This window comes from Gobio gobio (genome assembly GCF_949357685.1).
Source record: "Gobio gobio genome assembly, chromosome: 16".
Taxonomy (NCBI): Eukaryota; Metazoa; Chordata; class Actinopteri; order Cypriniformes; family Gobionidae; genus Gobio; species Gobio gobio.
In genome coordinates, this window is record NC_137109.1 from 6,862,777 (window position 1) to 6,879,486 (window position 16,710).

Below are 16,710 nucleotides of genomic sequence, written 5' to 3' on the forward strand. Positions count from 1 at the left end.
GGCGGTAACATATTTAGCTGATGAAATGGCTCATGTTGACAAACTGGAGTACACTGACTCACAAGGGGAAAGAAAACCCAATTGTCTTTCCCTCACAATGGCGCAGCACAGACAGAAGGGAAAGAGTGTACGGCGCAGATATTTACATGCTGTCAGCCAGGCTTCCTGTCTTTGTCAAACTTAAAGCATTTTTTCACTCAGATCCACTCTTTCCTGTGTAGAGCAGGAAAATGCCATATGATTACAGTAGTACCAAAACAGGACAAAAAGGAAGTGTTTAAAATAGGCCGGCAAACTTTGACCCTGTGTTTTGTGTCGATTTACTATGTGCACCGATGAGCGTATTCAAAACTACTGTGGCCACGAATTCAGTCGAAATGTATTATAAATTAACATCTTTCAGCAAATGTAAAAAGGTCCGACCCTGCGTTCCACTTCAGTCTTTGTAGTTGCAGTGGAAGAGTGGCAAAAATAACTGGATCATGACTTCAAACTTAATGAGAGGAACTGGGCGTGTGTGTATGTGGCGTCTGTTCGGTCTCTGTGGGGCATCAGGCTGAGAAAAACCCTAGACCATTCCTGAAGAATGCTGCGGATTAACAGACCACCAAATGATTATATTGGAAAACCATTTTTGATGTCAAAGGATTCACACAGAATGTGTTTTGTTCTTCTATGAGGCGACAGATTCGGTAAGTTTTTCCAAACACATTTTCTTATCAAAGAATAGGAATTTCCTGCTGACATTGTCTTTTAATAAGTGCATTCGGATCACATAGCATTATGAAAATTCGTACAGGGTTAGATTTCTTAATATTCGTAATTTCTTCGTATACAGTTCAAACATTTGTCAGTCAGAAAGATTTTTTTGAAAGAAGATTATTGTGCTCACAAAGGCTGAATACAGTAAAAAAAAAACTGTATTTCATGTGATATTATGAACACTTTTATATATTTAAATATACCTTTTTCATTTATATATATATAATTTTTTTCCCGTATTTTCAGCAGCCATTACTCCTGGCGGCTTCAGTCTCACATGATCCGTAAGAAATCATTCTAATATTCTTATTTGAAACTTTTCTTATGACAGTTGAATACAGTTGTTCTTCTTAATGAAGTATGGAGGGGTTATTTTTCTTTAATGAACTGCATGAATTTAAAATAGAAATGTTTTGTAACGTTATAAATGTCCATTTAATGAGTTTTTGCTAAATAAAAGTATCAAAATCTAAAAAATCTTACCAACCACAAACATCTGATTGTGTGTGTGTGTGTGTGTGTGTGTGTGTGTGTGTGTGTGTGTGTGTGTGTGTGTGTGTGTGTGTGTGTGTGTGTGTGTGTGTGTGTGTGTGTGTGTGTGTGTGTGTGTGTGTGTGTGTGTGTGTGTGTGTGTTGGGCTTCAGCCTGAATGCACACAGACTCAAGGGGGCTCGTGTCACCGTGGGGACCTAAATTGAAGCCCCCATGAGGATGCAAATCATACCAGAATGAGTTTTTTGAGAATGTAAAACTACAGAAAGTGTTGTGTGATTGGTAGGGCTAGTGTAAGGGGAGAGAATATACAGTTTGTACAGTATAAAAAACATTACATCTATGGAGAGTCCCCACAAAGATAGTGAACCAGACATGTGTGTAAAGAGAGAGAGAAAGTAAAGGTAATTCATGGCAGACAGGCTGCTTCAAGTTCATTGTGGACGTGAATTTGGAACAACTGGAAAAGTATTCTTGATTGTCTTTTAATGAGTCTTTAATTGACATATTTGGGATACTGGGGACATATCTGAATGTAGAATGTTAAAGGGATAGTTAACCCAAAAATGGAAATTATCCCATGATTTACTCACCCTCAAGCCATCCTAGGTGTGTATGACATTCTTCTTTCAGACGAACACAATCAGAGTAAAAAGTCCTGGCTCTTCCAAGCTGTATAATGGGAGTGACTTGTTGTTTTGTTTTTGAAGTCCATAAAAGTACATCTATGCATCATATAACTGCTCCACACGGCTCCGGGGGGGGGGGGGTTAAAAAGGCCTTCTGAAGCCTAGTGATGCGTTTGTGTAAGAAAAATATCCATATTTAAAACTTTATAGACTAAAATAACTCCCTTCCGGCGGAAAGCCGTACGCAATTCGACTTATGGCAAAAGACTGACCCCTGAGGGGATGCACAGGAGCATCTCAAGCTTTGACGCCTCTCGTGGATCGGGCTGGGCAACAAAGTCAAGCCCCTCTTCTATATCGAAATCCTACGCATTTCTCTTTAAAAATTCTTGTTTTAGACTCTAATTCCAACCCATTCTCACTCCCAAGGCGTCAAAATCTGAAGCATGGTCAAGTGCCTTCCACAATAAAGACACAATGAACTGTGAACGCTGAACAAGTTGAACGCTGAACGCTGAACGCTGAACAACGCTGCACAATGAACGCTAAAGCGTCACTATATCGACACACAGGGTACTCCATTGATTTCAGTTTTTTGCCCAATGCGTCAGATCAAGACGCATTTAAATTCTTTGTATTTGTAAAAGTAGACATGATTTTATGAATATTTATAGGCTACTTTTATATTTTGGAGCAACTAACCCCACACCTACCCTAAACCTACCCACTCCTAAACAATATAAAACACATAACAGGCAAATAAAAGTACAGTCACAGGTATTTATTGCAAAAACTGACCAAAAACAGTATAAAAGTATTAACTCATGTTGCATTCCAAGTCTTCTGAAGTCATACGATATCTTTATGAACAGAGTTGATCTTAATGTTTTAATCGCTGAGATGACGATCCCGCCGCTCCGTTAACGCACTCATTAATTTCTCATTCAAATAATACACACGACTCTTTCTTTAGCATTAGGTCACAAGACACACGAGAGCCAATGACATTTTACAATCAAAGCTGACGTAACGGGTCGGCAATATTTGAAATTAAATGTGTTTTCTGCGGATGGAGACGCTGATCACTTTTGGGGATTTCCTTCACACAAATCAATCGCTTGGCCTCGGAATATTTGTACTTTTTGAATAAATTGTGCATCCAATCGTATCTGCCTGTTATATCTGTGTTTTATATACCACACAAATGGGTAGGTTTAGGGATGGAATGGGGTTGGATTACATGTTAAAACTTGTCTAGATAACGTACATAAAATTATGCTGGCTGATTAAATTGAGAATCACACTCCAACATAACCCAATATATGATCATCATGACCATAACGTTCCCATGCCCAACGCATCTGTGTATGACGCCAAAGGTTTCTCATTGAAATGAATGGAGCTCTCAGCGCGTCGATATAGTGACGTCTAGGGGTGCCTTTAGTGTCTTTATTGTGACGCGGAAAGCACTTGACCATGCTTCGGACTTTGACGCCTTGGGAGTGAGAACGGCTTGCTAATTCATGACCAGTGTTTTGTTTTGCTCTATTTTTCTGCGTTCGACAATACGCATGTGTCAAGGGTTCAACCACTGACTGCCAGAAGCGAGTTATTGTAGTCTATAAAGTTATAAATATGGATATTTTTCTTACTCAAACGTGCCACTTCGCTTGTGAAGGCCTTTATTAACCCCCCGGAGCAGTTATATGATGGATAGATGCACTTTTATGGACTTCAAAAGCGAGGCAACAAGTCACTGCCATTATAAAGCTTGGAAGAGGCAGGACTTTAATATAACTCTGATTGTATTCGTCTGAAAGAAGAATGTCATATACACCTAGGATGACTTGAGGGTGAGTATTTTCCTTTTTGGGTGAACTATCCCTTTAAATAGATTATTTACATTACATTTTGTTGCATTACATGAGACACCGAAATCCCCCATATTGTGTGATTTATTGTTTATTTTCTTTAACACAGATTTTCTCAAGGATGACAGAAATGATGCTTCCTAAACTGGACACCTGACATTTTGTCTTAAAATGAGAGAGGATGGATAGCACAACCAGCCCCATGTCAGAGTCCAGTCTTAGAAATGGATTTGTCAATAGCGTATTCAATGTCTCAGTTGACGAAGACAGTAAAACTGAGATCTCATGGATTCCAGAGTCCAATTCCTCAGACTCCATTATTCCCTGCCAGACCCTCAGAAGAGAAAAACAGGAACCCAACCGGCGCTCCAGGACCGCGGCCATCTGGAGGATCCTGCACCGCCGTAAAGCGACCTCTGACCTGGACAGGCGACCTCACTCGGTGATCCTCCCGGGGGAAGCGTCCTTTCTAAAGCTGTCAATCACAGACAAAGTAAAGTCCTTCAAGAAATTAAAGTCCCCATGGAAAGCTGGTAAGATTTCCGATGCCAAATTTGACATCGACTTGAAAGATGACGTAGATGATGTGTATATGTGCAAGGACTCTCCTTCTTCGGAGTTCAAGCATGTGTTTAGGAATAAAGCCAAGAGACACTCATTTGCAGGACACACCGCAGACTTCTACTGTTCATTTGAGGACACAGACCCAGCTGAAACCCCAGAGAGTGTCCACCAGGAGACCAAGGACACCGTTAGCAACCAAAATGGGTGTAGGTTGTCAGAAAGAGTCACGTATACAAAGAAACCTCACCCCAACTTCTCCAACTGCAACAACTCATCTGTGATGGAACAGGAAGCCTGCCATGCCAAGCAAAGCCACAATATACCTCAAAGAAAACGATGGTCGAAGGGGGGTGATGTTTTGAATTACTTGAGAAGAATTTCCCTCAAAGGAAAAGGAAGCCAGACGTTGGCGGAGAGTAGTTTCGATTCGATGAATACCCTGGACAAAACCATTGATTCGGACTATGGCTCGGTCACCTTTGAGCTGGTCAAAGATTTGAACTCTGCACCTGAACAAGCAGGCCTTGATGGCAAAAGCAGCCATTTTCGAGGCCTTCTTCGGTTTTTCAACACGGTGGCCGAGACGGCGATGAAATGGAGAAACTCGTCTCGCTCATTCTCCCCCCCTGAAGGGCAGCAGTCGCCTCTTAATTTGAGAAAGGCCGATCAGTCAGGAGAGCTCATCCCCAATACCCCGATCAGGAGCGAGCACAAAGCCGATACCTCAGTTCACTGTAAACCTACCTTATCTACTGACATGTGCAAGGTGGTCTCAACTGTCAGTGACAAGGTGGACTGCTCTCCTCCCGTGGTGCTAAAGGCCTGGAGAACTTGCCCAGACTCTCCAAGGGATAGCAATTCCCTGTGTAATAACTCGGATGAATCCCAGTCTCAGCTCAGCTCCACTCACATCTCTCTTGTCACCATTGAGAGCCACTCAAGATACGAAGAACCAGAAACACCAAAGGAAGACTTATCTAGCAATACTGTTGATGAAAACCAAGATATTTGCACAGATAGGAAAAAAACGAACTGCCCGGAGGACATATTTAAGGTAATGTAAGCTGGCTTTAACTATTAAAATAAATATATTTACATGTAAACATGTATAATGTAGCATATTTTCAGTTGAAAGGGATATTTGACAGCAGGATTTTGTCCATTGATATCTGATTGGAGGTCTCTATGACAGGTAGATAGAAAAGAGGGGTTGATATATGAGATATTATGAAAACAAACTTCCAGGAATGTTTATTAAGGGTGTTTTCACACTTGAGTCCTCTTTAAAAGAACCAAACTCAGACTCCTTTGAGTGGACCAAGTGGTTAACCGAGTGAAAAAGGACCCAGTTCTCTTCACGTTCACACTGTCCCTGAAAGAGGACTCAGATCCTCTTCTGGTCCACTTAAGTATATAAATGTGGTCTCAGACCTCTTTGTGTTCATACTGTTGCTTTTTGGATCTTGACCAGTTCAGTGTTTGATGGCTGACCCCTATGGCCTTCAACATTTGATCCCATTCACTTACATTGTATGTGCTTGACCAAGGTATTTGTTTGTAAAAAAATATAATTATTATTAATTATTATTTCTATTATGTTGTAAAACGACATTGCTATAAATGCTGTTAAATGAGTTTAACTCTAAGTTTATATTTTGCACAAAAATATACATTTTGTTGCAATACTACATCCATATTCTTGCACTATATCACACACATCTACCTTTGTAAATAACATTTATTTTTAATTGTTTTCATTGAATCACGTTTTTTTTTTATTGCAGAAGGTGATGATAACATCAGCAATGTAACAAAACAATAGGACAAATACAATAAAAGAAAGTTGCAAATGAAATAAACTGCTTTATATTTTCATGTAAAGCAGGTACACCTAAAAGCAGGTTTCAAGTAAAAAAAATATTCAATCAAATAAAATAATAAACCTATATATTCTTCACTGTATGAATAAAACATATACTGATTCTTATAATTAGGCTGCTGTCACTTTAAGAACGTGGGTAATGCGCAGATCCAATATACCGATACACATACACGATTTCTTTCATTCACTTTTTATGTGAACCTTGTGTATTTTAAACACTTTAAACACAATAAGACGCTAAAGATAATTTAGTTTAGTACATGCGCTGTGACAGCTGGCTTCTGTGCATGCACTTTAGGTGTGTGCACTAGTAAAACCACTTTAAACTGGCAAGGCGCGCAGAAATTACAGTAAACAAGTATATGCTGTGTACGAATCATTTGTAGAGATTTGCCAGAAGCAGCCACCATGATGAACACCCAGTTTGTACGGAGGCATCTGATGACCAAACTACATTGGAATTTGTGAATGGAAAAATCACAACCTATTCTCACTCCCAAGGTGTCAAAATCTGAAGCATGGTCAAGTGCCTTCCGCGTCACAATGAAGACGCTAAAGGTTCCCCTAGGCATCATTGATTTAAATGAGAAATCTTTTGCGTCATACACAGACGTGTTGGGCATGCATTGTTGCTGGGTTAAAAACAACACAAGTTGGGTTGAAAATGGACAAACCCAGCAACTGGGTTGTTTTAACCCAGCGATTTGGTTGTTTTAACCCAGCGATTGGATTGTTTTAAGCAAACATTTAACCCAACCGCTGGGTTAAAACAACCCATTCACTGGGTTAAAACAACCCAATTGCTGGGTTTGTCCATTTTCAACCCAACTTAAGTTGTTTTTAATCCAGCATTTGATAGAGTGTGGGAAGATTATCGTCATGATGAAATTATATATAGGGTTATAATTTTGCCATTATGACATGTTGGAGTGTGATTCTCAATTTAGTCAGGCGGCATTATTTTGTGTATATATATTTTATTTACGCTATTTAGACACGTTGAACATGTAACCCAACCCCATCCCATCCCTAAACCTGCCTATTATATGATATAAAACACAGGATATAACAGGAAGATAAGACTCAATTTATTCAAAAAGGACAAATATTTCACGTGGCCAAACGATTGATTTGTGTGAAGAAAATCCCCAAAAGAGATAAGCATCTCCATCCGCCTATCAACTCTGTTCATAAAGATATCGTATGACTTCAGAAGACTTGGAATGCAACATGAGTTAGTACTTTTATACTGTTTTTGGTCAGTTTTTGCAATAAATACCTGTGACTGTACTTGTATTTGCTTGTTATGTGTTTTATATTGTTTAGGAGTGGGTAGGTCTAGGGTAGGAGTGGGGTTAGTTGCTCCAAAATACAAAAGTAGCCTATATTAAATCATGTCTACTTTTACAAATGCAAAGAATTTAAATGCGTCTTGATGTGACACATTGGGCAAACAACTGAAATCAATGGAGTACCCTGTGTGTCGATATAGTGACGCTTTAGCGTTTTCTTTGTGGAAGGCACTTGAACATGCTTCAGATTTTGATGCCTTGGGAGTGAGTATGGGTTGGAAATCAAGTGAGCCCGGATTGATTTGTGTTCACAATGGACATTTTTAGCAGACCCCAGAAAAGGACCAAGTGTGAAAACACCCTAAGAAAGTAAACATAAGGTTTCTTTCTGATTTCATGTTGACTTCTTATGAAAAACATTTCATAGAATATCCTAATTCTGCTCAATCTTATTGTCATGCTTGGCATTCATGTATTACTTTGTGCTCTATGATGCTGACATTGCTATCAATGCACTACTAACTTGTTTGCACAACTAATTCATTTCGCTGTCAATGAAAGATGTGTTTTCAAATGCTATCATAACTACGGCATGGATCTGGCTATTGAAGCGGTTTCATTTAGAGCAGAATGGGCAACTGTAGAATTCAGCTCCATTCCTAATCAAACACACTGTCCTGTATACCAAGCAATCCTGAAGACTTAAGTTGTGTCTCATTTGTGTCTCATTTGAAGGCTGCATCCTCCGGAAGTCACATTTGTGAGCCGCATACCTTCATTTCAGTAAACTGACCGCTATATTCCAAAGTCATAGCAATTAATGCTACACCACGAATAACGGCCAGTTTTATAATGGTTAGCTTTCTGAAATAATCTTTTAATGACATATGTGGCCTCCGGAAGACAAAGCCTTTGAAATGAGACAGCTTTAGATTCAATTTTTTTCAGGTGTGTCTGATTAGTGAGCTGTAAACCCAAATAAGTTGTATCAACTCAAATTTAGGTAATCTGTTACATCAAAATTTGTAAGTAAAGACATTTTTATTACTCTTAACTTGTAATATTTAAGTACTTAAAATGTACTTAATACTTAAAATAGGACAGTTTTTTGAACTCAAAAGTAAAAGAAAGTTTAAAATACTCATAAAAGTTAATTTGATTGAGCTAATTGGTTAATTTTAAGTCTGCCCTATTCAAACCAATTCATTATTTTGAGCTTTAGGGTTTACTGCACACTGTAAAAAAAAAATATTGTTGGTTTAACTTAAAAAATTAAGTAACCAGGTTGCCTTAATTTTGAGTTAACTGAAATTATAAATTTGAGTAAATACAATGAAGGAAATTGGTTTAATAAATAGAAACTCAAAATATTATTGTATCTGAACCATATAAATAAAAAAACTGTTGTGAGAAATCAAGAAAATAGCACAATTTGGCATGTTTCACTGCATCATTACAAATAAAACACACAATTACGCAATATGCTTCCAAAATCTTTTAATAATATTTTAATAAAGGGTGATGTCGATTCTCAAATGTTCATTGTATTTACTCAAACTTTTAATTTCAATGAACCAAAATTTTTAAGGCAACCAGGTAACTTACTTTTTAACTGTTTTTTTTTACAGTGCAGGACAGTGACCTGACTTGCCAATCCTTGATGTAGAGTATGTGTGTTAAATTGTAATCCTTATCTAAGTAAAAAAAAATCCCATGCAGAATCACCTGCTTTCTCTTTGTAGTTCAAGAGAGGGAGTGAACAAATCAGAAATGTGTTTAAAATTTTGTAACCTATAACCTGTGTAAATACAGCAGTGCCAGTCTTGAAAAGAGTCATTGCAGGTCTAGTTTGTTCTAGTGAGTGTTGCATTGCCTTTGGTCACTGTTGGTGAAATCTGATCCTCAAAATTGACTAGTTTGTAATTGACAAAAAAACTATAATTAGAATGAACAGATAGTTTTCTGGTCAGACTGCAGTCACGTTTGCTAGCATATGAACACAGTAACAAGCTTAAACCCGAATAAGTTGACAAGTTGAGGCAATCAGTTTAAGTAAGCAGAACTTGCAGATTTTTATTTTGTATTCATACATTTGAATTGCATTTAACTTAAAAATATCATGTCATCTAAAAAAAATTGTAGTGGAAATTTGACTAGCTTTAACTAGCCAATTCAATAAATGCCACCTTGCTAATTGGTTACACAATGCTTTGGTAACATTAGCATAGCATAGCACCTGCTGAATGAGGACAGCAACCTGTTTAACATACTGTATATCTGTTCTCAAACTAAGCTCCTGCTCCACTCGTCTCATGATGGAAACCCTACAAAACCCCAACATAACATAAACTCTTCTAGCATAACAAAACATTAAACACTGCTAAATCTCCCACTTAACGTTAATCTTGCACAAAAAAACAAAATAATACTTAATTTTGGCATTTACTGTCCCTTTGGAGTGTCATGGAATAGAAATCCAACGCAGTTTCAGTTAAATTTTAAAGAATTAAGAGAAACAAGTTCATAAAACAATTCAGTTTACTTAAAATGTGTCAGTTTTCAGAACTCAAAAGAAAAAGAAAGCTCTAAATACTCATAAAAGTTCATTTGTTCACAACTATTTTGTTTAATTTGAGTTGGCTCTACTCAAACCAATTCATTATTTTGAGTGTTAGGGTTTACATCATGCATACAACTTTAACAATGGCTGTTTTTTTCTCATGAGGGCAGTATGATCCATGTACGTTTTGATGGATTGATTTTCAAACTGAAATAAGAAAATTATGGTGGTTTTTCAGCAGGAAAATCCGTTTTCACATGTAGTTGGGCCTGAAATAAGTGTTGCAATAATTGGGGTACTTTTGCAAGTTGTTGGCGCGTGTAAAAAAAAATGTGCGCAACTTGATTTCTACCCATGTACAGGTAAGTACGCTTTCGGTGCTCCAACAACCCCAAACGTACAAATTCAATTGAGAATTCAACCGCCCGATGGAGAAAATCACATCAGGCTATACTTTTGTTACACAGACCTGGCAAGCATGCCTGAAATGCTCTATTTCAACCAGGGCTTCATCAGTGCAACAGAATAACAGAAAATGTGTGTTTCAATATTACAAACAAAGTGTCCTGTTATCAGTCAGAGGTGACTGTGCCAAAGTCTAAGATAACCTTAGTTAAAGATCTATTCAGTTAAACAGACAAAATGATGCTATCCTTAATGTGATATTAAGGCAATGATTACAGCTTGTAATTGTAATGATTACAATTTAAGGATAATATTTGGCAGTTGTGTATGTCCGTCAAAAAATGGCATCATCTGAAGTGCAGCTGAATCTTAGGTGAAGTTACCTTGGGATGGGCCTCCCGAGAAAGCAAAAGGAGAAGGATTAGAGTAGCATATTCATTTGTGTAATTTATATATTTTCTCCCACATACCTATAGACATTTGCAATGGTGCATGTAACTAATTCATAAAAAAACTAATGTAAATAATAGATCATTTCCATTGGGGGTTCAAAGTGATCAAGGCTTAGGACTTTCCAGTTCAATTGCATGGGTTCCGCCAGTTGTGAGCACTCATGCAACCTAAGCAATGATGTACATCCGTTTCAACAAGATGGAGGAAGTTAGCGAGGGAAGGGCATAAATAAGTGGAACGCAGCCCAGAAATACATGGGTCCGATAAGGGAGGATTGTGTGCTTCCAGGAGCAGGGTTGGGAAACACTGCCCTAATGAAAAGTTAAATTGTGGCTTTGTATTTATTTAATTATATATTCCAACTAGATAAAAAATGTTGTAGACAAACTTCAAGGTGGCTTGAAAAAGTGTAGCCATAAAAAGTTTTAAAAGCTTGAAGTTTTAAGGTTTTCAGTTTTAAAAAGTTTGTTTCGATAGATATGGTACATAGAATGGCAGCTTAAAGGGCTTCAGCACTGGGAAGATGAATGTGTATTTAAACTGGGTCATTTATGTAGTAGAAATGTGAAATTATTTTTGAATTTGGTGCCTTCTAGACTGAGAAAAGACAGAAAATGTATTTTTGTCTCATGTGGATGAAAGACAACAACTCCCAGAATGCACTTGCTTCGCTGCCCTACTAGGCCACTCCCAAAGCCACGACTACTGGTTACACTTGTCCACCATGACACCGCCCCACCGTCGTTTTGATATTCATAGTAATAAAATAATTTTGTTCAGTTAGAGAATAAACACTACAATTAAAACCTGAACGTGTCTTTTCAATAACGTGTGAGTGAGGCGAACGAAAGTCACGTCACAGACGCAGCAGGAGTCAGATTTCATTCCTCACGAGATGAAGAGCTGAGCTGAGGTAAGCGCGGCTGTCATTCTCGGCGCGTGTCCAGTCTGGCGCCTTATCGGATTGCATATGGAAGCTAAACTTTCATAGGAATTCATTGTTGAAACACTCACTTTGCTCCGCACCGCTCTGTTATGAATGCCCGAGCCAAGCGACCGTGCGCGTTTACATTCTGTGAGTGAGATCCCTCCCCTGTGGGCGGGTTGAAAACATGCGGAACTAGCTCCTGTAGTCTCTAGCCTCTGGCCAAAAAACTTCTGATGACGCAAAATGACGATATTTGCGTCATCGGAGGATTTTTTCCAGAAATAAAATGCATAATTCTCTCGTCACAGGGGGACATGAGGGGGAAAAGTAACATAATTCGAATATACTACCGGGTTTCTACTGATGCAAAGCTTCATGCTAAATCACTGAAGTTACCCTTTAAATGAGTCTAATGAGCCTCTTGGCTCATTTGAACATTCTGTCAATGTTAGTCTATGGGATTTTTCCGAGATTTTAGGTAAAACCGTGAGTCGGATCAGTCGGATGGTCTAATCCGAGATTGGTGGATGTAGCTTGAAAAGTCTAGGAGGAGTAGCATTTAGAAATTTAGTCTAAGAAGAATAAGAATAAATTAAGCTTAAATAGCATTTCAGTAAGTTGGATTTTTCAAGTCAAATAAATTATTAAATATAATATCCATAACAGAGTGTCTATTTACATTAACTCCACCCATCATTGTCTGCTTGAACAAGACAAAATTACAAAAGAAATCAAGCCAGTACCAGAGTAAGGACAGTTTTAGTCTAAAAGGGCTCGTAGGAGCCCGGAGAGACATTTGTTTTACATGTAAATGAAGAAAACATTCGAAAGGTGGAAATAAATTGCCCAATGTGAATTTAATAGGCAGGTCAATGACATGACAAGTGTATTATTTCCTTTTAAAATAATTTGATAAATTCATGACATATATCACTTTATTCTATAAAACCTAGTTTAAATTCATTGTTAGTACATTTAAATAATGCATATTATTCTATGCTTGGTTATCCTAAATCCCCTAGATGTCAGGTCGTCCAACTGTCTGAGCAAATGAACAGACTAAGAATGATAATGCATCATCCAGAGGAGCACAATTGTATGTCGATCTCTCTCAAATACTGGTAAAAACTCATAATTTCAAGTATGGGTACACTTTCCATGTCAGGTGGTACAACTACTATATATACATACAACTATTTGGTTGTACCGCCTGACATAAAAACAGCCAAAAAATAATTTTGAATGTTATTTAACAACTGATACTTATTTAAAACATTGTGAATGACACAAACATATGCTTTACATCATAACTGAATCTAGAAGCAGTGTCCTCATGTTAATCGATGGCCTTCAAAGGCAGATTTACTGATCAGCAGGGTCAATATGAGTTGGAGTAGGTGTAGGACAAGTAAGATTCCCATAAGGCAGCATCCATTTATGATTGTAGTGAAAAGGTGGCATTAATGCTGCCACCACAGTAAAGCAGAGATATAGACCAGCAACAGACCCGTCAGTGGTGGGAACATCTCATCCTCTGAATGTTGTTGGTTTGCTAAGGGAAACATCCCAGCAGGCACACGACGTTATAAGACGTTGATATTTAGTTATTTTTAGGCTGTATTGTAAAGTAAGCCAACATCTCAAGCCAATGTCGTAATGACGTCAGATACTGACATTTAGTCGTGAGGTATAGTGACCAGAACCCGCCGTCTCCTTGACGTCATAATGGTAACGTCCAGTGTTGGGGAAAGTTACTTTGAAAAGTAATGCATTACAATATTGCGTTACTCCCTTAAAAAGTAACTAATTGAGTTACTTAGTTACTTTTTAAGAAAAGTATTGCATTACGTTACTTTTGCGTTACTTTTTCTCACCTGGGCTGGGCTTGTTTTTGTTTATAACAAAAAAGTTATATTTTTGTGCAACGGTAAAGACCTCTTCATACCAAAATTGTAATAATAAGCCCCAGGCTGAGGTAAAAATGCAAATTGACGCATGAACAGTAGAGGGCGCAGCTCTGCTGCCATTCTGGATAATGGTAGAATAGGATGCAGGAGAAAAAAGTTTTACCAATAAAAACTAAAAATCTAGTAATTTTCATAATCAAAGGTCAGCAGCAAGACATTGGTAAATTAAATATAAAGGTATTATGCATAAAAATAGTTGTTTTATTTAACATTTAATTATTGGAGGTTTGCATAGTACTCTGATTTTGCATTTGACTGATTTTATTCATTTTGAGGAATACAGAATCTTTATTGTGCAAGTGAGATAAATAAAGGCTCACATTTAGTCAGGAACTACAATAACCATCATGTTTACACACACGCCTCTGCACTTATTTTTCTCAACATGGGGACTGGAGAGCTGTCAGTCAAATTAATGTGAAAAAGTAACTTGCGTTACTTTTTTGAAAAAGGAACTCAGATATTTTGTTGTAAATTTGAAAAGTAATGCGTTACTTTACTAGTTACTTGGAAAAAGTAACATTATTACGTAACTCAAGTTATTTGTAATGCGTTACCCCCAACACTGGTAACGTCCACACAACGTCAAATTCTAACATCATTAGACATTGATCTTTTGTTGGTTTTAGGTTGTGCACTGTAAAAAAAATCATTGTGATTTTAATGGTAAAAGACTGTAAAAATGCTACGGTGAAAAACAGTTAATTGGTTAACTGAAAGTTTCCGTACTATATACAGTGACTAACCTTACATTTAATTTACAGTAAAATACAGTTAAATTCACAGTTTTTGGAATTGAAAAAGAACAAGTCGTTGTGTAATTTACAGTGAAAAACCGTAAATTGACATTCCCAGAATTCCCTGCGTGACACTTCGCATTTTATGTATTTTCATTGAAATAACTGTTTTGTCTTAGTTTGTTCTAATCAGTTATGTACATTAGGGTTTTATGTTACATCTAATGTTGTTAAATTAATGTTTATTGCATTTTTTTTATTTAATGTGTTTTACCATGATGGTGTTTAGTGTTTTTGTGAATGACAGTGCACCTTCTATATTAGTATTGTCCTCTTAAAAGCTGCTTGTGAAGAGCTTTGATTCATCATGTGACTCTCGTCATCACTGTGATTGATGGTTGTCCGTATATATCAAAGGTATATAACAGATATTAGTATTTCTATAGGTCTGTAATTTAACATTATTTCAGTTAATGAAATAGGGTTTTTACTGTAAATTTTTTATAGTGTACATGTAATTATTACAATATAAACCTTTAAATTATATGATTTTGAACTGTAAAATAAAAATTTTTTTAACCATAATTATTACATTATAAACCTTTAAATTATATTATGCTGTCCCGTAAAACCTAAAAGGTTCTGCCATATTTTTTACAGTAAAGTTCTGGCAACCACAGCTGCCGTTTTTTTACCATAAATTTAATGGGGATTTTTTTTACAGTGTGGTACTAACCTAAATACATCTGTCCGACGTTGGACCCCGATATTGACGTCCGGTGCCTGCTGGGATATGACATGCTGTGTGGTATTAATTTTAAACACTAACCTTGCCCATGCATTTAATTCCTGTATGTGCTGCTGTTCTTCTTGTCGCATCATCTAACGTATTAACAACCCATCGCATGATGAATGATGAGAAAAACACATCAAATCTGATCTTACTGTTCAGATGCTATAGAAAAAAACGTATTTGTATCAGATTTCAAACCACCTCCAGAGAGCTAGCACAATAGGATATCATGCTTTCCTGTTCAGACTAAACTCAAAAAGAGTAGGCCAGAAGTTTAGCGATTGTTCTGCCTGTGTGAAGTAGCCCTATGATTGATTTGCTGTAGACTGTATTCTCAGTTGTTGTCAGATACTGTTCTTCTCTTGATTAACCGCTCTCCACGTGACATGAAATACTGTATGTGCCAGTTGGTAACTGAGACACTTTGGATGCAATGTGTTGCTGTTGTAAGGGTTACCTGACTTAATGCAGTGATTTTCAGACCCTCTCACGCCCTCCTGGCCAGTCGCCTGCAGATCCTCCACTTAAAGCTCTGCTTCAGCGGTGTTGCTCACTGCCGCTGCCAGCCACTCTCTCTGCACTAGAGCCCATTGCCCTGACACATGTGCTCACTCCTCCAGGTACAGTGCATGTCAGAACTCATTCACAGACATACGCAGACATAGATTGTGTTCTATAAGTGAATTGATGTCAAAATGTTTGATATTATATCTCAGTGGTGTGCGGTGGTGTTTTAAAATGAGGAGGCCTCGCTTCTTTTTATAAATGTAAATTTATGTCCCTTTTACTATTCCTGGTTAAATAAACACTATATAAAAAAGAGAGAACAAATACAATTCTATTTTGTATTCTATTTTATTAAAACCAAGTTTAAATTTCATTTAGTGTTAGTTAGTGTTTTTACGCATGTTTACGCAAAATTATTATTATTATTATTTTGTTTGTTGCCTCATCGGAATGGGAAGACACTTGTTGACGTTTGTCACATTCGCTATGTGAACACACAAAAATTCACGGACTTGATTTGGCTATGTTAAAGGGTTAAGAGAAAAAGTCACACTTGGCTCCTTTGCGGTCAAAAATGACAAATTAATGAGAAATACGAAAACTCAGAGAATCTTTTGGTGGTACATACAAATCAGCGACTGTGCAGAAAAAAAAGTAATGAAGGGGTGACACTCTAAAATATCAAGAGTGTAAAATAGACACCCCCCACACAAACTAGCGTGACCATAACACAGAGCATGTTTTTGCAAATGTGTGAAATAAAATAAATAATTTAGCCACAATGCAGTGAAAAAAACTAACAGCAAAGAAGAGGTTATACAAGAGTACAAAACAGACACACCCACTCAAACACACATACACACACACA

The 16,710-nt window shown here is 37.4% G+C and overlaps 1 protein-coding gene across 4 annotated transcripts in view; it reads left to right on the top strand.

The window, feature by feature from the left end:
• Positions 1 to 517: 517 nt before the first annotated feature.
• The window catches only part of arhgef9b (Cdc42 guanine nucleotide exchange factor (GEF) 9b), a 64,375-nt gene continuing 48,182 nt past the window's right edge, over positions 518 to 16,710 (top strand). For 2 of the 4 annotated variants that reach the window (XM_079838989.1, XM_079838992.1), the window contains exons 1-3: positions 518 to 692; positions 3,864 to 5,372; positions 15,817 to 15,955. In XM_079838989.1, coding sequence (XP_079695115.1) covers positions 3,936 to 5,372; positions 15,817 to 15,955 — 1,576 coding nt within the window. In that variant the 5' untranslated portion in view covers positions 518 to 692; positions 3,864 to 3,935. Of the gene's footprint in view, positions 693 to 1,008; positions 1,047 to 3,863; positions 5,373 to 15,816; positions 15,956 to 16,710 lie in introns of all 4 variants that reach the window. The other 2 variants (XM_079838990.1, XM_079838991.1) reach the window with 2 other exon arrangements.